Here is a 22,289-nt window from a genome sequence, read left to right as displayed (position 1 = left end):
GCAATACAAAGGGAAACTTGTGCTGCAAACCTGCTGAATAGAGGAAAATGTATTCAAACCCTTATGTAAAAATGTTCTCTGGTAATGAAAATAAAACATGCAAAGCCAACAGAAAGAGCTCACACACTGTAATAGTGATACTGGGCTCAGTGTGCAACAACCACCACGTCTCAGAGATTCAGCAGGCCAGACCCATCTCAGTTTCACTATTCCTGTTGAGTTTTACCCATTGCTGTGACTCAGAATGGCTCTCAGCAGAGTCACAGACCTTCCAGTAACCCCTGTGAGCTGTGTGTGACAAGGACAGGGGCTGGGGGACACAGCCTGACCGGGCACGAGGACCTGCTGAACCACAGAAACAGAAACACAGCAAACTGGGGCTGTTTCCTCTTCCCTGGGCAGATTGCAGCACTGCAGCCCCTGGCGAGTGTGAAACAGGCAGCAGAGCCTGCCCACAGCTGCCTTGCAGGAATTGAACCACCCAGTTTGCATCCGAGGGCACGGTGCCCCAGATCCTGCCTGGAAACAGCAACAACTGGCAAAGCTTTCTGTGAAAAATCAAAATAATAACCAGCAGCACGTTGGGTAAGCAGCCACTCGGGAAGCCATCAGCTCCACAGCTAATTCCTAACAGATTCCCAGCCAGGCTGGAGCACAGGCACACGCGGTAGAGCTGGGTAATTTTCTGCTTTTCCTGCAAAACCTACAAAATCCCACCCAATATAATTGCTGACAATTTGGGGGTAATCTAAATAAATGCTCAACGTTTCATACATGTGTACAAAAAAGAAGATTATTTCCCTGAAGTTAAGACTTCATGGGGAGGTTCATAAGCACTGCTCAAACAGATCATGGAATCCAGATTGGTTTGGGTAGGAGGGACATTAAATCCCATCCCAGCCATGGCAGGGACACATGGCACTGTCCCCACTGATCCAGCCTGGCCTGGGGCACCTGCAGGGATGGAGCAGCCCCAGCCTGAGCTCAGAGCCATCCATCTGCCATCCCCAGCAGGGCTGGGACCCTCCAGCCTCCTCTGGGCCCAGCCTGGCACCCACTGGGGGCTGAAGATGGAGCAGGAACTGGACAGAGAGCACACAGACCCTGGGCCAAGGCAGGTTGGAACCCAGCCCCTCGTGCTGGATTTCCCTTGGATTCTGGGAAATAGGAACTTGTAGCAATTATTTAAAAATTACTTCATAGCTAACCCTTGTATGGGCCCTGAATTTGGCCAATCAGCTGCGCCAAAGGGGGCAAAAATATTTTTCTCAGAACACCAATTCCAGGCAAACTCAGATGTACACTGAACACAGATAGTTGCCAGTACATTTATTTAAGGAGCATAGCAGGCAGTCTGTGAGAAATATGAAATACATGCATGAAAAATGACAGTGTCAGAGCAGGAAAACATTGCCTCACCACGTGTTCCTAAGGAGACCAAAGCAGTGAAGTAACACCCCAAGGCCCTGCACAGAACAGAACTAATTCTTTGTATTTGTAATAGCTCATGTCCTGTGTTCTCTAAGATAATTTTTTTTTTTTGTCTACACAACAAAGTCCTTCTTTTAAATTGTGACTCACAAAAGTCTGGAAAGAGCCCAGGGATGGACTCCAGATTTGGATCCTTTCAGGAGACCTCACCAGTGCCATCAGAAGTGTCCAAAGCACCCAGAGCTGCCAGGGGAGGAGTGGCTGGGGTTCATCTGCCCCAGCATGTGCTGCTGAGCAGGGCCAGGCTGGGCTCCAGGGCCCTCTGCCTCATCCTTCCACCTTCAGACACAAAACCAGCAGAGAAAGCAGCAAAAGGGACCAGATTCTAAATAGTTCTGAGTGGTACAGACCAAGGGCAGCCCCAACAGCATAAACCAACAACTGCAACCATGCAAACATGACAAAATCCTTAAGTAGGGAAAAAATGTTATTCTGGCAGAGGCTGCTCCCCTCCCACGCCCCCAGAGACACAGGACAAGCATGCCTGCACTCACAAGGATTGGATTTGCTCATCCACGGCCAGAGTTCACACCCCAGCATCAAAGGACTGGCTCTAAAGCCTGGATTTTCTGCCTCTATTCCTGCCTGTTTGAGGCCAAGCTAATTGGGATATGTCACAATTCCTACAGACCTGCTTCTCCTACACATTAACGTTGGTGTGAAATACTGGAAAAACTAAACAGGGAAAAGATGGAGATTCTGACCTTAATTTTCCTTGGGGATCATTTTTTACCCTCAGTGTTTAGGCCAAGCAGACAAAACAAAATACAATAAAGACACATCCTTTAATACAGAATTGTGGTTTGGGTGGGAAGGGACATTAAATCCCATTCAGTGCCATGTCTTCAAAGTGGTTTTTAAAGTGCCATTAAAGACACTCCAGGAGATGAAAACACCTCCTTTCCACAAGGAGGGATAACATCCCTCTCCTTTCCATGAGGAATGCTAACATTTCCCTCCTTTCCATGAGAAGTGCTAACATTTCCCTCCTTTCCATGAAGAATGCTAACATTTCCCTCTCCACCTGCAGTTTTCCATCATCTCTCATCAGCCTCATCATGGCAGCAGACCACCAGGTTTAGACTGGGAGCAGGAGCAGCCAAAGACCGAAAATTCTGATTTTTTTGAGCATCACCAGCAATTTCCACCCAGAGCAAGGCCAGAGCTGTCATGAGCTAAAGAAAAGCCACAAGGACTTTGGGGAAGAAAAACGATTTTTTGATTTGTGATGAAGTAAAGGATCTAGCTGGTAATAAAATGAAAGCAGAAATCTTTCAGGAGCCAGCACTAAGAACACAGACACATTATCACCATTATTGATTTTTGATTTGGGGAGTCTGATTGATTAAACAATTACCCAGCAGACCTTACCCTGTGCTGAGCATTTGTCAGGACCTGTCACCTCCCTCGACTGGGTGAGGCTGAAAAGTGCCTTGAAGCCAGGAATCCAGCTGATCCCACAAATCCCCCACAAAGGGGATCTCCAGAAAGCCTCACAAGCATGAGATCAAAAAACAACAGCAGGAACAACTGCTTGGCCCCTGCTCTTGCAAATGCCTGCTGCGGTGTGAAATAATTGTGACTTTGCAATTCTGTGAGAAATATCCAATACAAGAATCCTGAAAATATTGGTTGAAGAAAGGAAAATCCTTTAAAAACACATAAATCATAAATCCTGGTAGTTTTTTTATTATTTCTGGAGTGTCAAATTATTTCAAAGAGGGACTTTGGAGTAGTTTGTGGGAGGAAAAAAAGCAAAATAAGGCAAAACCCCCAGCTCCCCCCAAAGCATGGACACTCAGGATGTGGCTGATTTCCACACCCCACTTTGACAGGACAAATCCACTCCCTGGAACTGATTTCCAGTAAGATGTTTGCTCCCACTCATTTATTTTAATATAATGGCAAACAAACTCATTTCATATTTAATGATTGTTCTGTGAAAAAACCTTGTTTGGTATTTCAAAGAGAACATTTTTATCAGCAGTGCATTAACTGGGTTTATTACCCTGATCCAGCAACGTGTTCCCTAGAGCCAGACCCCTTGAAATCCTGCTGGATTTGTGTTTTACTGATCCATTCAGGAAGGGTGGAACCCAAATGCCTGAGCCAGCAGCTTTCCTGCCTTGAAACTCCTTCTGGATGCCCACATCAAACATTTTACTGCTCCTTAATAACTCATTTATTAGCAAGTGACTGCTACATTTTATTAATCAATCTTAAAATGCCTCCCATAAAACATCAACCAGCTCAGATGGTATTTTTACTCATCATTAAGATTTTGCAGGGTCCTAATATTCTGTATGAATTCCATATATGGAATCAGCTGTGTTTTTAGCTGTGTTTTCTCCATAAAATCTCAATTGTTTTCTATTCACTGCAAATTTTCAGCCTGGGACAGTGGAAGGTGTCCCTGCCCCTGGCAGGGGGAGGAATGGGATGAGCTTCAAGGTCCCTCCCAACCCAAACCACCCCAGAATTCTGTGATAATTAATTGTGATGGGCTGATGCAACATGCCAGTTCAGGGAAGCAAATTCAGGTTTTCAGAAGACCCAAGAAGCCATGCAGGCCCTCTCAAAATACAGAACACATTGAACAACCTTTAAAAAATGTAATAAAATAGAGACTGTGAAAACCTCTCTTTTGAGATAAGAACAGGCAATTGTACATGGAGTTAAAGGGGGCAAAGCTGAAAATGGAAGTGTTTGTTTGCCGTGCCCATGAACAAACCCTGAACCCATTGTTTGCAGCAACCTCTGGAGCAAACAGAGGGGAAAGGGAACCTCAGCTTAGGGCAGTTTTCCTATCACATAAACAGAGCAATACAAGTGTTTGATGTCGTGATGTATTTCAGAGTGTGAAAGATCACCTGATGAGGTTTTATGTCCATTGCTCCTTATAATTTCTACAGAGACAGAAGGTGTTGCTGCTGGAGCTTTCGAGCAGTATTGTTATAACAATAAATAATTCAATAATAAGATATCATTCTGTTATTACAATCTAATAATGAGTGACATGTCCATGCTAAGGGATGGTGACTCAGGGATGGGATCTCACACCTGCTGTCTCCAGAGGTGCTGAAGGAGCAGTGAAGTGACCATCAACACAACTCTGGTGCTTTTAAAACCATTTTTTCCCCCTGGGACTTTGGCTGGAAAAGAAAAGAGCTTCCCTTACCCAGAGTTTCCTTCTGCAGCTCACGGCAGCGGCTCTGGAGCTCGTTGCCCTGCTGGAGGGAAGTTTGGAGCTGCTGAGTTTTCAGCTCAACTGTGTCAGCCACCTCCGTGAGGTGCTTCACCTTCTCCTGCAGGCACTCGTTCTCCCGCTGGGATTTTGCCAATCTTTGGTTCAATTTGGGTATTTCTGAGGAGGCAAAACAAACCCATGCAGACTGCTGCTATTTCATGTTAATCATGAACATCATTTAAATGGCATTCACAGGCCAGCAAAAAGAAGTGGGGCTAAATAGTTTTGATGTGGAAAGCTGGGTTTGAGGATGGGTGTGATATTCCTGGTGTGGCACTAGTCTGAAGGAGGAAATGTTGGGTGAGGGATACAGAGCCTGCATAAGAAAGGCTCCACTCCTGTTTCCACACAGATCCTCTGTATATTGGGAGCACTACAACAAACACAACAAGGAATACTCCAGAAAAGAAGCCTTGAAATGTCTGGGTCCCTCTGAGGCTGAGGATGCCTGCAGGACACAGCCTGCAGCAGGCAAGGAACGAGCCCAGCGAGAGAGGAACCCTGAGGACACAGGAACCTCCCCGTGCCACATGGACACTGCAGCTCTCTGGGGATTGAGACCAATTCTTTGAATTTTACCCTCAGAGCTTGATGTTCTGCTTAAGATGGACAATTAACAGCAGGACTGCATTCCACCTCCTTCATTGTTTTCCCCTTTTTCTTCACTTGCCCTCCCAGCCAGCTGGAAGGGAAGGGGTGCAGCCTGTCCAGTCTGGGGGGCAGCACTGCAGGACACTCCAGCAGCTCCCACAGGGATGCTGGATCCCTGGAGGATCCTTTTTTCTCTTGCTTTACCTGTCAGAGCCTCTTTGCTCATGGCTTTGATTTGCCGAAAAATTTCCTCCTTCATGGCAGCAAAGCTCTCCATGTTGGTGGAGATGACCTCTTTAATACTGTCCAATTCACTCCTAATGAAAGGGAACAGTGAGACAGCCTTGCTCAGCGTGGAGCAATGGTGCTCCAAGGTAGTTCTGCAAGAAAGAAAACGTACCAGATGTATATTTATAAATTATTCTATAAGCAAAACTTGGGAATTAGACTAGGCTTGACAACTATGTTCCCATTATCTGGTAATTTATACCGCATTGAGTTACAATAATTCAGTGTATGAAATGTGTTCTGTGTTGAATATATGTATTATTAGTTTCCCCATCTAAATGTTTAGAGCTTTTCTACAAAAATGAAGAAAACTGGGTTTGTTTCATCATTTCAAAATCCAGTATAGGAAGCTGTATAATCACTTTTAATTGAGAAATCAGGGTAATCGTGTTTAAATGACTGTATGCCCAGGTTTATGGTGAGTCTTTATAAACAATATTTATGTAAGAAGTAGAGCATTTCCAACATCAGCATTTCTTTCTGGGTTCTCACCTGAGCACCTGTGACTGCTTGTAGGCAGCTTCCTTCTCCTCCTGGAAATACTGCAAATCAGCTTTCACAGTTTTCATCTCCTCCTGCTTGGTTTTCAGCTCCACTGTCAGGGTTTTTATCCTAGAGACGTAAATAAAATAATCAGAGTTGTTTGCAGCAATAATCAACCTCCAGCCTGGGTTTCAGCTTTCCCAGGCAGGAGCCAGCCCTGTGCCGGCCTCAGGCACAGCAAACACCTCCAGAACCATCCCCGAGGTGTTCTTCACCTCTAACATTTACCTTGGGAACTTTTCCTTGCAGCACCAGTTTGTTTTTCAGGCACAGCTACCCCAGTGTAAATAAACAGTTTAAACATTGCTCTTTCAACAATTCAGCACTTGCTCCCATAACTGTCAGGAAATGAATGGAGCTGCACAGGAATAAAAGAGCAGAATCCAGTTCCCTTCCTGTGGCACATGTGAGGAACAATCCCACACAGCACATCAGCCCCAGCTGTTTTCTGCAGATAACCATCCTAAAGCAGCTTCCAGCCCCAAAAATACCACTCCAGTGACAAGCAACTGTTAAAAACCAGCCCCTGGTTCAGCTTTCAACACCTACTGCTCACACAGAGAAAATGATCTATTTGTCTCCTGGTGACTCATTGCCACAAGTAAATAAGTAATGTTTGAATAGACAAGAATTTTACAAAACCAAAGGCTGGCAGAAGCACTTGGTTTCAATTTGAAACAGCAGAAGAGAATGAGAATTATTTTTGCTGAAAATATATAAAAATTAAACCAAACTATGACAGTGCATTAGTTACTGTTATCCCACAGATCAGCACCAAAATGCACATTTAAAAAAATATCAGTTCTGGTTAAGGAACCTGGATCTGCAGAGCTCTGACAAAATCTGAACTGAACATCTGGGGGTTAAAAAGCCCCAGAAGCAAGTTTTTGGGGCTTAGTGAAACCTGGGGAAAAAAATAAAATTGAAGACATTCCTGGCATTACCTTTTTAGGAAATTTTACCCATTGCAACCTGCAAATTTCCAGGAGGTGAGGAGCAGGAGGGGAGAGATAAAATCTGTTGGATTGTGACTGGGAGCAGAACTGTTGTCACTCACAAGAAAAAAGAAAAAGGCCATTCCCTAAACAGCTACAGGAATTCAAATCAGTTTGCAGCTGAGGAAAAAATCAGTGATTTATCAATGACCAATAACAAATCCAAACTCTGGGAGCCAGGGAGAGCCAGATGCTCATTCTCCATTCTCGTTCTGGAATAGGGAGTATTTGAAGATCTTTTGGATTAAAAAGAAACTGGTAAACAAGGAGAGGCACATTTTCTTCCTCTTTCCGTTCCAGAGCTGCCATTAAAGGGATGTTTCCTGCTCAGTCACACACTAAAGAACCCGTGGAGAAGGCAAGACCGTTATAAACCTGTTATTCTGGGGTTTTTAGCACAAAGGGAGAGTGCAGTGGATGGTTGGGAGCTGGCATTGGAGGATGCTGGGCACTGGCTGAGCTCAGCGAGCATTCCCAGCCACGCTGGCAGCCCCTGCTGCTCCTCTGTGGCAGTGGGAGGTGTCAGGACACACTCACCCCGGTGCTGGCAGGGGCAGAACAGCACAGAGAACCCAGAGCGAGCTCTGAGAACACCCCAGAGCAGGAGGAGCAGCTCCCCTTCTCCGGGCATTTCCAGCAATCATCCCTGCCCAGGCTCCTGGCGGGACGGAGCAGCACTGGCACTGCCACCAGCACAGAGGCACTCAGCAGCCTGGAACACTCTGTCCCAAAAGAGCCCCAGCCCAGCGTTTTCACTGCCATGAAACTCTGGGAGCTGCCCAGAGCCAGAGCTGCTCACTTTCATTTCACAGCCGGGAGTGCTCATTTTCTGTTCAGCCAGTGGTGAAGTCACCACCCCTGCAAGTGCTCAAGATAAGGGTGGATGTGGCACTTGAGGACATCTTTACTTCTATTTTACATTTCCTACACTGGGTGCGGCTGAATTTCACTAATTAAATTAATAATAACTCAATTAATTACCAAGACTGAGGTGATTCTAACACAGAATAAGGCTGAGCAGTAGGATCAGTGCAGTCTGTTCCCCTTCTCCTGCCAGGACCCCAAAGGAAAGGTAACTAAAGACAGGCAAACTCCCAGGTGCTTTCAAGGTTAACCACAGGTACCAGCAGGGATAGCTGAACCCAGAGGGAACAGAAACCTGAAACAGCCTGCAAATGATAAGAGATTCAATCCCTGGGTCTGGCAGAGATAAAAGTGAGGAAAAGGCATGTTTGGCTTCTGGGAGCAGTGATTTGTCAGCCTGGCCAGAGCCAAGATGTTGAATAGTTTATACCTCACCACAAGGTAGTCAGAGAGGCCCAGGACAGCAAGGAGAAGATAAGGAACATTCAGCCAAGTTTCTTAACAAGGCACAATGGTTGATTTATGGCTGGAATGGAAACCTACTGCAAGTATCCCACTTGATTTCAGCAGCTTTTAAATCAAGTGGAGCCTTAGGGGAGAAAAGTGCAGAGATAAAAATTTTATTAACTGTTCCAGCTTCACTACAAAAAGTCAGCTCGATGAAAATTTAAAGTTTAGCTCTGGCAAATGAGCCTCCACAAGAAGAATGTGCTGTCAGTGCATTTGCTCACACACTGCCACCAGAGCTGCCACCCAGGGTCCTTAAAGGGACAAGGAGCAAACAAGCTTTAAAAATAGATATTAAACCACAGAAAATATTAAATATCAGGAAGAAGGGGTGAAAGATGGTTAAATTAAAAAGATATTGCAAGAAACATTATAAGTAACTTACAAGACAAATGCATTTTGTTCACTTTCGTGGGAACTTGTGCTCTAAAATGAATCTTTTATTAGTAATATTAGCAAGCAAAAGCCTAACTAAATCCATGAATTAATTTTTTAACAGTATCTGAGTCATTCTCCAAAAAAATTAGGTTTCCAAAGCATTTCAGTCCAATCTCAAGAGCACCTTCAGCTCTACATCCCTTGGCGTGAGGCAGTCGTGCAAGGAACACCTCTCCTGGGGATCCCAAAAATCAAACTGTGCTGATAATTAAAATTAGAACTTCATCCTTACAAAAAAACTTCTGTCTGTTTCAGTCAGATGAGCCAAAAATTACCCAGGAGTTTCTGGTAGCTTCAATCCATCTGTAGCAAACTTGAGCAAACTGCATTTTTACAAAGTATCTTTTATTAATTGACTATAAACATCAATTATTTATAGTCCTGCTGTAATCAATTAATGGAATATAACAATAGAGTCCAAAATATATGCAGGGAAAAGGATATAGATCCTGTAAGTATGAGCTGAAAGAACACACTTGAAGGTCCTAATTGGCTCTGAGGTCCATCATTAATTACTGGAGTTTTATGGTACAAAACTCCCCCTTTAAGTGGGACCTTCCGATATCTGTAAGGATTTGAAACCTCCTGTTTGTGGAGCAAAATGCCCCTGACATTTCCCAAACTGTTCCTCACTGCTTTAGGATTCTGTCCCAGCCCTGCAGAGAGGGAATCCTGAGACTGCCAGGGAAGGACACTGGGAATTCTTTAGAGACAGCCAGCCCAAACCTCAGGCCTGTGGCACTCCCAGTCCCGTGGAATTTCATTTGGAGTATTAGAGATTTATTACAGGATGATAAGATATTCATCTTTTCCCTTTGGGAGTGTGTGCAGGGGAAATCCCTCTGCGTGCTTCTGGCCTTTCCTTCACCTTCCACACACCGACCACTCCTGAACTGCTCGGGAATTCTGAACCTGCTTCCACAGGACACTGTGAAAGGTGATTTAAATCAAGTATTACAGAGTATATGGGCCATCTGAGAACAGAAAGACAAATGTTATTTGTATTTGAAGCTGCTTTTGTGCTGAAATTCCCTGCCCCAGGGGCTCCAGAGATGATGTGCTCTGACCTTTCTGTCTTGGACTCGCTCTCAGCCCGGCAGCGCTCCAGGTCGTGGTGAAGAGCCTGCAACTCTGCCTGGAGCCTCTGCTCCCGTTCTAGGCTTCCCTTATAAACCTTAATCTCCTTCTCCATTGCTTTCACTTTGTCCTCCATCACCTTGAACTCGTGGAGTGTCAGGTAGCTGACTCCGCAGTATTTGCACACTGTCTGGTCCCGGGGCATCTGCAGAGAGAGAAAATGCTTCAGTGTCTCAGAGAAACAGGTTCAGCTAAAAACCCCTCAGTCACGCTAAGAAATAATAACAAATCCAAACAATTAAACCATTTGCTGCTCTGGAACGTTTGAGATGAGATGATGTTATTGCTTTAGCAAATAGAGACAAAAATCTTCATTAGCAAAATGAACCCCAGCTAGAGCAGCACTTTTCCTTCCTGGCAACTTCCCAAGATACATCAATTTGATATGTGGGAACTCTCACTGAAATGCTGAAGTACTTCTGAGTTAGGTTGGAGGTATTAATGGAAAGTGAAATGCTGTGTTTTACAAAGCTGTTTCATTAATGAATCTGGGATTACCAGATAAATGTTATTTCTCTGGGTTTCCCACAACTCAAATCCAAGTGAAAGAGGCAAGAGGAGGGAGAGTGAATAAAGTGAGGTAATCCACAATCTTCACAAAAATAATTGATGAGTGAAGCTGAGGTGTCCATGGCACTGGGGTGCTGTGGAATCTGTAACCCCTTTGCCAGGAATGAAGGACTCAGGGCTGATTACAAAACACAGAGCATGTAACACTCATCCAAAGGAAAGGCCATGTATTAAACTGGAAAACAGACTTTTCCAACTGAGCTGGTTATTAACCTTGAAGCAAGGAACATGCAAGCACCTGTTCAAACAGTTTAAATCCAATTAAGAAGCTTTGTTTCACAGAAGAAAAAAAAAGATGTTTTGAGACATTGGGATAAACAGAAAGAAACCCTACTGAGAGGAAAGAAAAGAGCTTTCAAAAATAATAAATTAAAGACTCATACAACAACCTTTAGTTTAAATATAGCTTGATATAAACAGTGTTGCAGGGTGCCCTACACAAGCTTTATTCCCCCATTTCCTAATGTTGCTCCAGTTTAAATCCCCCTGGTTACAGCTGCTCTGGAGGAGCCGAAAATGCAAGTTTATTTTTCCTGGCAGCTGCAGTCTGTGCTTGGAAACCTGAAACTGTTCCTCAGGACAAGCACCCCGAAGTTCCAAAGCCCTGGAATGAGGGCAGTGGGAAAGGACAAAATGAGTGTGCAGGGAGCACAGGAGGGGTTTATCAGGGAGGACACGGTGCCCCGTGCAGCACAGCCACTGCTGCTGCTCACACTGACAGCTGAGAACTTTCACTGCTTCTCCCATCAAAAACAAGATAGGATCACCAGGGGGCTGAACTGCAAAGGGCTTGTGCAAGTACCAAAACTTCTTGGTTTTCAGCTTTGTTACTGAATGTCAAAATAGATGAAATCATACAACAACAAATACTCCCTGTCTGGGCTCAGCTGGAAGTGCTCTCCTTCCCATCCATTCCTCAGGTGAAATGAAAATCTGGGAGGATTCCTGATCAGGTTGGATTTTTACAGTATTTGCTACAGAGTAAAAAAATCACAGAATAGGGACTGCTGAGTAAATCAGGACCTTGCTCTGCACATTAATAATTACCCTGCAAGCACTGCAGTAAGTGCACAGATTGAACAGCTTCCAAACATCCACCTGAATACATGGAACAGTTCCCTGGCACCAGGAATGGATTTGGCACACGCTGAGTGATGCCAGCCACAGTTAATTTAAACCCAGCACATCTGTCCAGGGTACCTGGGAAATTACCAGGACCCAGATGAAAGTGAATAGAGCAAGGAAGGCACTGACCTGATCTCCCATCCTGAATCCAAGGTTCCTCTCTCATGGAATCTCAGGATGGTTTGGGTTAAGAGGGACCTTAAAGCCCACCCTGCCATGGCAGGGACACCTTCCACTGTCCCAGGTGCTCCAGCCCCAGTGTCCAGCCTGGCCTTGGGCACTGCCAGGGATCCAGGGGCAGCCCCAGCTGTGCCAGGGCCTGCCCACCCTGCCAGGGAACAATTGCTAATTCCCAAAATCCCATCTGACCCAGGAATTCCAATATCCCATCTACCCCTGCCCCCTGGCAGCCTTATAAATAAATGGTCTTTCCAGGAGAAAAGCTCCACCAGGCCTTGTCTCTTGGACACCAAAGTTGACCAACCATTAAACAAAATCTGTAGGAAACAAACTCATCAGCTCTTGTGCTTACAAATTACCTTTTCTGGAACAGTGAGATTGCTGAGTAACCACAAAGGATGTGTACTAAACACAAATTCATGGTTTCAGATTCCATATTTCACTGTTTCCATTTGATAAAAACACCGCTGTCATCTTAACTTCAAAGCAGGAAAAGAACAGGGGAAAAACAGTTTGGAAGGAATAGAAAAGGAAACCATCAGAGCTCTGAGTGGAAAGGGGACTTACGTGTCCTGAGTGAGCACTGAGGACAAGCAGTGAACAGAAAAAATCAATTAGGAATTAAAAAACCAGTTTTGCTGAGGACAAAGTGCTTGATCTGGGAAGGTATTTATCCATAAGGCTTTGAGCTACAGTTGTGAGTGATGCACAGATGCTGTAAAGCATCTGGGGGAACAGTTTCCACTCTGCAGTTGGTTTTGGAAGGAAATATTATCCCCTGGTTACAAAGATTTCTTTAGCTACCAAGGCAAGGGGAGGACTGAGCCAAGAGGGTTAATCACTCAAATTACATCTGTCTGACTCAGTCTCATCTGTAGAGCATAAGCTGTAAGGAAAAAAAGAAAAGAAATTGGTGGTCTGAACCATTTTTAGCCCTTTGAACGATGAGACAGGAATTTGTACCACTTGAACTTGACCAAATAACTGCAGGGTGTGTCAGCTCGTGCACCACCACCCCTCTGCTCTGGAATTTCACATTCCACCCACAAACATCCCAGGATGGAGAGCTGGAATCCTGTTTGGAAGAGCGAGCTCCTCTCTCATTTGGCAGGGCTTTGATGTTACAGCACCCAGCACAGGGATCACTGACCACAGAACCCTAAAACTGCTCAGCTTGGAGAAGCTCTGCAAGAGCATGGAGTGCCACCTCACCACAGCACCCACAGGCACAGGGCTGATAAACCCCACCACTGCCCCGGGCAGCTGGGCCGGGCTGGACAGCCCTTCCCATGGAGAAATTCCTCACAACACCCCCCTGTGCTCCTTGGTCCCCAGATCTGTCAGGACTGAGATCGCTTCAGCAAGGACTGGTCAAAACCAAAAAACTCTGTATTTGTCCAATTTAAACTTGTAGCTGGAAACATAAAAGTCAAGAAAAAAAAAAAAAATCCTTATGCTGCAACTGGGTGGTCTTAAATTATTTCTGTATGTTGATTTATTCTACCTTATTACCAAATTTTACTTTCTTTTTTGTTTCATTCCTCTCCCACATTATTTTCATGTTTCTCATCCCGTCTGTCCCTCTTCTGACACACCAGTCAATCCCTGCTGCACAAAAAGAAATGATGACTCAAACCATTGATTTTTGAGGAAGAAAGGGGAGTCTTTTTGATGTGTACACAAAATAAGGTACCAGATTGAAATTTATATTTGCCTTAGTCAGAGAAAGATTTTTAAAAGGTCTCAGTAGAAACTTCACTTCTTTTAAAAGAAACAAAGTGTATTTATGAGCCAAGTTTTCAATCAGCATCTACCCCAGAGCACTACAGATGGTACTGCTGAGCCACACTGCTCACATCATTATTTGCTGCCTGCCCATAAAATCACAGTTGCAAAATAAAAATCCCGTGCTTGCTTTGAACACATGAACAGTGGAGAAACAGGCTGGGAGCAAAACCAGAAGGTTGCTTCACCCAAAAAAAACATGCCCTGGGAAAATCCCTGTGTCACGAGAGGAAACAGCACCGGGAGCTCAGGTGGCTGAACCCACTGCAGCCTGGAGGAAAGCAGAATAATGAACCCTGACATTGTCACACTCACAGAGCTGCAAACACCAGCACAGGGCCAGCAAACAAAAAAAAAAAAAAACAAAAAAAAACAAAAAAAAAAAAAAAAACAAAAAAAAAAAAAAGTTTTTTTGTGAGAAAACCTTGGATAGAGAGAATACAGCCCTGGAGTGATGAGAAATCTTTGGATTTAGAGAATACAGCCCTGGTGTGATGAGAAAAGCTTGGCTGTAGTGCCTAGAGAGGGTGGGGAGTGTCCCTTAGTGGAGATGCTGAACCACCTGGACACAACCCCTGGCAGTGCCCAGGCCAGGCTGGACACTGGCGCCTGGAGCCACCTGGGATGGTGAAGGTGTCCCTGTGTCCCTGCCAGGCACCTGAAGGTCCCTTCCAACCCAGACCATTGCAGGATTTTCTCCAATTTGCAGAGCACACGCCAGCACTCAGAGCACCCCCACAGCAGGAGCCTGACACCCCAACAGCACAAAACATCACAAATTCCACACGGAGTGCTGGAAACCTCCGTGGGCACTGGAGCAGCTCAGGGATATCACCTCCAGGAGAATCCAGGGGGCCAGCAGGATGCTGAAATGGGCTCTGCCATTCTGCCACGCTTATCTGGAGGGCACAAACTGGAATTTTATCTGCTTTTAAATGCCTGCTGGTGCCACTGCAGCGCGTCCCAAGCACGGAGCTGTGCTGTCCCGTGGGCTCCCAGCCACGGCTGAACTCTGTGTTCCAGAACCTTCCAGAGGAAAACCCCGGTGCTGGGTTCGCAGGCAGACAGCAGGAGCAGGGAGGCTGCCGTGATGTGCTCACACAGAGCCCACACTGTGCCCAGGCTGCAGCACACGTGCAGAGGCTCTGAGTGCCCCTGGCTGCCTGTGGTGTACCCGATACCCTGGGGACGCCACAGGACGTTCTGTCCCCATGGGGAACAGCTCAGGCTTCCTGCCCGGCCCCAGCTCCTCTCTCCTGGCCTCACACAACTCCCAGTCTCTCAGGGGATCTTGGCCCTACTAATGTTATGATTTATGGTAACAAAACTTTTTTTTTTTTTTCAGATAAAATATGAAATTAAATATAACTGTGTTTGCTGCCTTGAGGACTTGGGTCATTCTGTTGCTGTTCTGTTTCCTGTTTCAGGGAGATCCTCAGTGCAAAGCTGCCTCTTCCCTTCTATTTCCCTCCACTCCCACAGAACTTTAATTAAAGTCCAAAGACACAAAAATTGATTCATCTACCACTGGCAACAAACAACTACCAAGGTGAAATACAAAAGCCTTGATGAAAAATTAAACCAAAATAGAACATTAACCAAGCAATAAAACCAGAAGTCCCCAAAAATACACATCCATGACATTGGGTCAAGGAAACACTAACTCCCTTCTGTACCCTGCTGGGCTCTGTGACACCTCTCAGGCTGAGTTTGCTTGCAGAAACTCTATGTAAATAGATTAAAAGGAGGCATTAAAAGCCACTGATTTCCATCTTTACTAACAATTAGTTCCCAAGAAGTATGCAACTATAAATACAAAAGAATACTATAAACTTTAATAATGGATATGTAGATATTTTATTCACCTATTGTTCTTGTTTTTTTCATTTAGCACCCATCTTGCAATGAATGTGAAATGCAATGTTGTGGAAGGGGTGTGAGAAGAGAAGAAGGAATAAGAGAGAGAAGAAGTTAAAGTTTTTACACAGTTCTCTGAGGTAAAATAGATCAGAACATGAAGAACCAAGGTCCCTTCATATCATTCCCTTCACAAAATGCTGAGAAATCTCCTTCCATGTAATGCTGTGAAAGGGGTAGGGTATGAAAGCAGAAGGAATGGGAGAGAGAAGAAAGCAGGGACATGTAAAAGTTTTTACACAGTTCTCTGAGGCAAAATAGATAGAACATGAAGAACCATAAAATGCTGAGAAATCTCCTTCCCTCTGGACTAAAACTTCCTTTAAAATAAATCCTTGATAAGCAGCTTGTGCAGCTCCAAGGAGAGGAAAATGAGAGCCTGCCCTGTGAGGCTGCTCCTGGATGCTTTGTGAGTGCCACAGCCCAACCTCCAGCATCCATCCATCCATCCATCCATCCATCCATCCATCCATCCATCCATGCCAGCCCAGTGCCAGGCCAGGGCACATCCCTCACTCTGGGCAGCCCTCAGGGCCTGAGAGGCTCCATCCCTGCAGCCCCATGTGCTCCCTGGGCCTGGACACCCACCCAAGGAGGATGTGCTCCTCTGGCACAGCTGGCTCACATCTGGCTGCATCGGGAGCCGGCTGACAGGGAGATTCCAAAGGAGAGGCTGTAAAATCTGGGCAGCAGAGAACAACGGGAAGGGAACGAGCACATGTGTGCAGAAAGGACGGCAGATACAAGGGCAGGAAATGGTGAGAATGACTTGTAGTGCCTTGTAACCATGCTGCAGCTACAACACGAGCCAGCTGAGGAGGAGATGAGCACAGCACAGGATGTGTCAAACCCTGACACTTTCCCATCCCAAACCCCAGGCTGTCGCTGCCTTGGAGCTACACGTGGCACGAGGAGGATGGGACAGGAGCAGAACTCTGTCCATATCTGCAAATCCTGTGTCCTCTGCACTGGATGTTTTGTTAAAGGTGGGATCACCTTTGTACCCAGCACTGCTGGGATCTCCAGAGATTGTCTACCCCATCCTCTACTTCGAGGGACAAGCTGAAGTGACAATCCCACTGGGAGAATTCCGCAACAGCCGGGAGAGCTGCTCCAGAGCTTCAGAGCAATGCTTTCAGCCAAAGCACATGCAGAAATGTGAGCAAAAGACTCATTTGCACCTGGAAATGAACCACCACCTCCGGTGAGCAGTTACTGTGTCCTCCCTCAGGTATTTTCCAGAATGAGCAAACCCAGCTCTGTTATCCTTTCTTAGAAGAATTTAAAGCTCTTTTTACTATTTTTGCTCTTTTCTAAATTCTCATCAGTCACGTCATTATTTTAAAGCCTGCAGCTCAGAACTGAAACCTCAACAGCCCTGGACAGATGGACAACAAAGACTCAAGTTTCACATGTGATTCCTATTACAATTATTGAGCTATTCAAACTATTAATACATTAACAGATTCTTTCTGTGTAACATCCCTTTGTTCATTTTATTCTGCTTATGACCTGATTACAGCCCTCAGACTGTTAAGTCTGACAAGGAGGTTATTATGGATTTTGTATTGATGCACTGGATTAATTTTAAAAGCCTTATTTTTGCTAAGAGTATGGAGTTTAATGCTGTTCCCAGAGTGCTCACACCCCTTCCTGACTGGCACCAGCATATTCCTTATTGTAATCCAAGATCCTGGCTCAACAGTAACCAGCAGGCACTGACACTGGCGCTGACAGAACTCATGTCACTGCATTTCTGTGCCTGCCCTGGCTGCTGCTCCCTTCCTGTGCCAGCACACACTGAGCACGTGGAGCAGGAACTGTCTCAGGAACTGATCCCAACATAAAACAGGCTCAAGTGCCACAAACTGCAGCTTTTAGTCATTAAAGGAAATATTAAGCAGTAACCAGCTCCAGGAGGATTCCCTCCTTCAGCAGTTTGGTACAACTGTTTCTGTGAGAAGCTTACACTGATTTTTGCTCACCACTGTACCCCGTTGGGGCAGAAAAACTAACTGCTAAATACACAAACTTAGTGGGATCCTTCCTGCTACCAAAACAGCTGCTCATGATTCTGAAAGTTCCACAGCTTCTCCCCTTCTTCTTTTTTAAGGCCAAGTATTCATTTTCCCTTTCTTTATCCATCCTCCCCATCCTTAATTTCTCAGAAATCATCTCAGAAATTGTCCGAACAGTTTCCTGGACTAAGCCAGGCAGAATTTCTCCAGGCTGAGTACACAAAGCTTTTAAATGACTTGTCAATTATGAGCTGCAGACCGAGGAATGAGAATAGCTGGGTGTTGTACTGCCAGAGTGAAAACTTGATAGTGTTACAAAAAGTGACTCGTGTTCCACTTGAGTGCAGCCTCCTCCTAAATTGAGCCATACAAACAGCAGCGCTGTTACACCGGCAATCATCTGTCTGGCAAACAAAAGAACACACAAAGACACGAGGGGAGAGGAAGGGGAATGTTCCGTCCCCGTGTGTGTTGATACTCCTCTGGAACATGTCATGCTCTGCAGTCCTTCCGAGCTCCCGGCAGCAAAACACGCCAGAACAGGGGAAATCTGAGACTCACCTGCAGTGACAGCCCCGGCACAGGGCGAGGTGTTCCCCAAAACTCACCTGCAGTGACAGCCCCGGCACAGACTCAGGTGTTCCCCAAAACTCACCTGCAGTGACAGCCCCGGCACAGGACAAGGTGTTCCCCAAAACTCACCTGCAGTGACAGCCCCGGCACAGGGCGAGGTGTTCCCCAAAACTCACCTGCAGTGACAGCCCCGGCACAGGGCGAGGTGTTCCCCAAAACTCACCTGCAGTGACAGCCCCGGCACAGACACGGCAGTTCCTCTGCAGGGTTCCTATAGAATTACTGTAATTACACCGCACAAAGAGTGAGGAAATCCAGCACCCAGCCTAACCCAGGGCCAAAATGTACAGGCAATGCACCGGTGCTCACAGGCCTGTGCAACATCCCTGAGCTGCTGCAGGAGCTCCGAGCGTCGGGGTCTGGCATTTCCACAGCTCGTACCTTGCGGATCTCCTCGGGCAGCGCGTGGACGGGGCCGCGCCGCTCCATGGCCTCCCGCGGGCTGGGCGGCGGGCTCCGGGAGCGGCGGGGGCTCGGGGTTCCGGGAGCGGCCGGGGCTCGGGGCTCAGGGCCCGCCGGGGTCCCGGCCGGGGGGACCCGTGAGGGGCGGGGGGGGCGCGGCGGCCGCCGCCATTTTGTGGCCGCGGCGTCGGCCGTAACCGCGGCAACGGCGCGTGCGCGTCAGAGGGGCTGAGGTGAGGGCGGCGAGGAGAGCGCGGCCCGGGCTCGCCGCAGGATCGGGGTTTAGTGCGCCCCAAAATCCCCCTGACACCCCAAAGCCAGCCCTGGCATGACCAACACGGCTCCCCAGAGCCGCTCCTGACACTCCGAAACCGGCCCCGACATCCCGAATTGGGCTTGACACCCCAAAGCCAAACCCTGACACACCAGATTCTTCCCTGCCACCCCGACGCCTGTCCCAAAATCCTGAATTCGATTTTGACACAACAAATACAAACCTTGACACCCCAAATTCAGCCCTGCCACCCCGAAGCCCCCCAATACCCCGAAGGGAAACCCTGACACCCCAAAGCCAAAACTTGACATCCCAGATTTGGCCCTGCCACCCCAAATTTGGCCCTGTACTCGCAAAGCCACCCCCAATGTCCCGAATTTGGCCTTGACATCCCAAACCTGTCCCTAAGTCCCCAAAGTCTATACTGACACACCAAAACCACCTCTGCCCCCCTCCGCCAGCCCTAACAGCCCAAATTTAATCGTGACACCCCAAAGCTCCTCCTCAAAACTGCATCTGGCACTCCTAATTCAGCCCCACCAGCCCAAATTCGGCTGCAATACCCCAAAGCCACCCCTGACACCCCCAATTAGTCCCCACCACCCCAAATCCGGCCCTGCCAGCCGGGTCATCTGCGTGTCACACCCGAGGCACGAGCTCAACCTCGGGATGAACCGGGAGCCGCCAGCTCCCGGTGAGATCCACTGGAGCGAACACACAGTCACGAAAATAAATAAATCAGGGAAGGATTGGCAGCGAGATTCGGCAGTTTCAGCGGGATTAATTCCACTTTCTGCCCTTCTTTCTAGCGCTGATGGGTTGCTGTTTCCTCCAAATCCCAGTCCCTGTTGGGACTTGGCTTGATCACACAGCAGGGACCATCTGCCCAAAGGAATTCCTACATCCCCCAAGCAGTTCCTACATCCCCAAAACATTCCCTACAGCCTTGTAAAAAACAATACACCCCCAAAACCATAATTTAGGGATACACACAAAAAACCTGGGGACAGGCCATGAAAAAAAGAAAAAAAAAAAAACCGAGGTGACCTTAATTTAATTTATGCGCGACCCATCTCTGAGGTGAAGCATTAGTAAGGTTGGGAGATGAATAAGGGAGAAAAGGGGGGTTGGATTGAGGAAAGCGGTGAATTTTAGGGGACAGAAACAAAAGCTTTATTGGGAAAAAAAAAGGAAAATTGCATCAGTAAGGGGGGGAAAGGAAGAAAGGGTGAGTAAGTGCTGTCTCAACAGAGGGATGCTAAACCGGGGGGGAGACGGAGGGCACCGTGCACTGGTTCGGGCTCCCGCCGTTCCCCCTCAGCTCTGCACGGCGGTGCCACGCGTGTCACCGCGGGTCCCTCGCGTGTGGCCGCCGTGCCCCGTCCCGCGTTGCGTGCCGAGCTCCGAGCCGCACTAATCCCGCCTTGGCAGCCGCCTCACGCCCCCGCCTCCATTTTAACCTCTTCGTGCTTCCACGCCAGGCGCGGGCAAACGGGGGAGGAGCGCGTGTTGCGTGTGAAGGGCGGCTCGCCCCCCGCGGGGGTCATTAATTAAGATCTGCATTAATAGGAGCTGGCGAGAGCCCGCCTTGGCTGGGAGCGGGGTCTGGGAGCGGGGTCTGGCCGCGCCGTGCCGGCAGCTGTTCCCGCCGTGCGTGATGGCGGCGGGCGGGGGGGCGGCGGCTCTCACGCGATGGCGGGGCTGACGTGCCGAGCCGGGGTGTCGTGAGGCGCGGCCGTGAGCTCAGCGCGGATCACCGCGGGCGGCGAGCGGGGGGAGCGCGGCAGGCCGGGGGGAAGGCGGGCTGCAGCACGCAGCAGGCAGGGAGGGAGGCAGGGAGGGAGGGACGGGGGAACGGAGGCTGCTGCATCTCGGCCCTCCCCACCCTGGCTGTGCCCGCTGAGGAGGGGCTGGAGGGGGCTTGGACAGAGGGAGCTGAAGGAGCCGGTCTTGGGGATCCCGTGTTTGGGGGGTCTGAAGGGAGCTTGTCCCAGAGGGTTCTGAGGGGATACAGGCATTGGTGGGGCTGAGAGGAGCCTGTCCTGGAGGGGATCCAGTCCTGTGGAGATGGAGGCGATCCTGTGCTTGGGGACCTGAAAGAGATTGGACAAAGGGGAGCCTGTGGATGAGAAGATCCAGTACTGGGGCGCTGAGGGGAGGCTATCGTAGGGGAAATAAAGGAGATCCTGTCTTTGAGGTCTGAGGGAAAGTTGCACAGGGGGAGCCTGTCCTTTGGGAAGGCTGAGGGCAGCCTGTCCGAGAGGATCGGGGGAGATCCTGTCCTGGAGGCGTGGAGAACCTGGCAGAGCCATGCTGAGCCAGCCGGGATGCTCCCAGGCCAGGGCCCTGTGGGAAGCAGAGCACAGGAGAAGCACTCGGCTCTGAAGCAGCTGTTTCCTCCCGGCAGGAAGCCCCCACAAAGCCCCCACTCCTCACGGAGCCCACCGCCCGCTCCACACATCCGCGGTGGCTCCGGGGGCTGAGGGGGTCGGTCAGCCCTGCCCGAGGCCTCGAGCCGCGGCCGGGCCGGACGGAGCACGGCCGTGTCTGTGCCCGTGGCACGGTGCCGGTGTTCGTGCCAGCCCCGGCGCCCGGCATCGCTCGGGATCAGGTTCCAGGCGGCGCGAGCAGCTCCAAGGACAAACGAGCGGGCAAGAACCGAGTGCGTGACACGCAGCAGTCATAAGGCAGCTATTTCCATTGTTTTCCGGCAGGCTTTGTACCTTCTCAAACACACGTGGAAAGCCTCCCGCTGCTTAGAAATCCCAGCCCAGAGGAGCAAAGTCCGTGCCAGTGTGCAGCTGGGGAAAAAGGCAATAAACACCAACACTCTCTCTCTTCGCACAAAGCAGGACCGGCCGAGGGGCTGGGAGGGTGAATAGGTGTGTCCACACCTGCAGCATTCTCTGGGCAGTGAGAAATCCAACTTTTATCCCAGCCCTCGGGCTTTAGGCTGCCCTTACATTCGCGCGGTACAGGGAGCGGAGAGGGGAAGCGGCTCTGCAGCATTGTCTGCAAACAGCTCCTCTGGGAAGCTCCGGTTGTTTTCCTAGGGAGGAGCAGAGCTCGGTTATCGCTCCGTAGGTACACAGGGGATTTGGGGAGGCGCGGGGGTCCCGTGCCGGGCCCGCAGCACGGAGCAGACGTGCGGCACGAGGGGTCAGGGGAAGGACAGGGCTCGCAAGGCAGCCGGGTTATTTATTCCTGGTGCTCCCTGCACATCGTGTTGGTTCCCCTTTTCCAGCGGTATTTGCTGGGTTTGTTTGGTTTGCTCCGTTTGCCCC

At 48.4% G+C, this 22,289-nt stretch overlaps 1 protein-coding gene across 1 annotated transcript in view; it reads right to left on the bottom strand.

The window, feature by feature from the left end:
* LEKR1 (leucine, glutamate and lysine rich 1) overlaps positions 1–18,772 on the bottom strand; it is a 30,189-nt gene extending 11,417 nt beyond the window's left edge. The window contains exons 1-5 of the mRNA XM_059479408.1: positions 18,711–18,772; positions 10,032–10,246; positions 6,110–6,229; positions 5,534–5,709; positions 4,670–4,855 (exon numbers count right to left, since the gene is read on the bottom strand). Of these exons, the coding sequence (XP_059335391.1) occupies positions 4,670–4,855; positions 5,534–5,709; positions 6,110–6,229; positions 10,032–10,246; positions 18,711–18,758 (745 nt within the window). The 5' untranslated portion in view covers positions 18,759–18,772. The remainder of the gene's footprint in view (positions 1–4,669; positions 4,856–5,533; positions 5,710–6,109; positions 6,230–10,031; positions 10,247–18,710) is intronic.
* Between the last annotated feature and the right edge of the window lie 3,517 nt (positions 18,773–22,289).

The sequence above is a fragment of the Ammospiza nelsoni genome, chromosome 10 (assembly GCF_027579445.1).
Source record: "Ammospiza nelsoni isolate bAmmNel1 chromosome 10, bAmmNel1.pri, whole genome shotgun sequence".
Lineage (NCBI taxonomy): Eukaryota > Metazoa > Chordata > Aves > Passeriformes > Passerellidae > Ammospiza > Ammospiza nelsoni.
The sequence above is the reverse complement of the archived record's forward strand: the minus strand, read 5'-3'. Positions and strand labels throughout refer to the sequence as shown.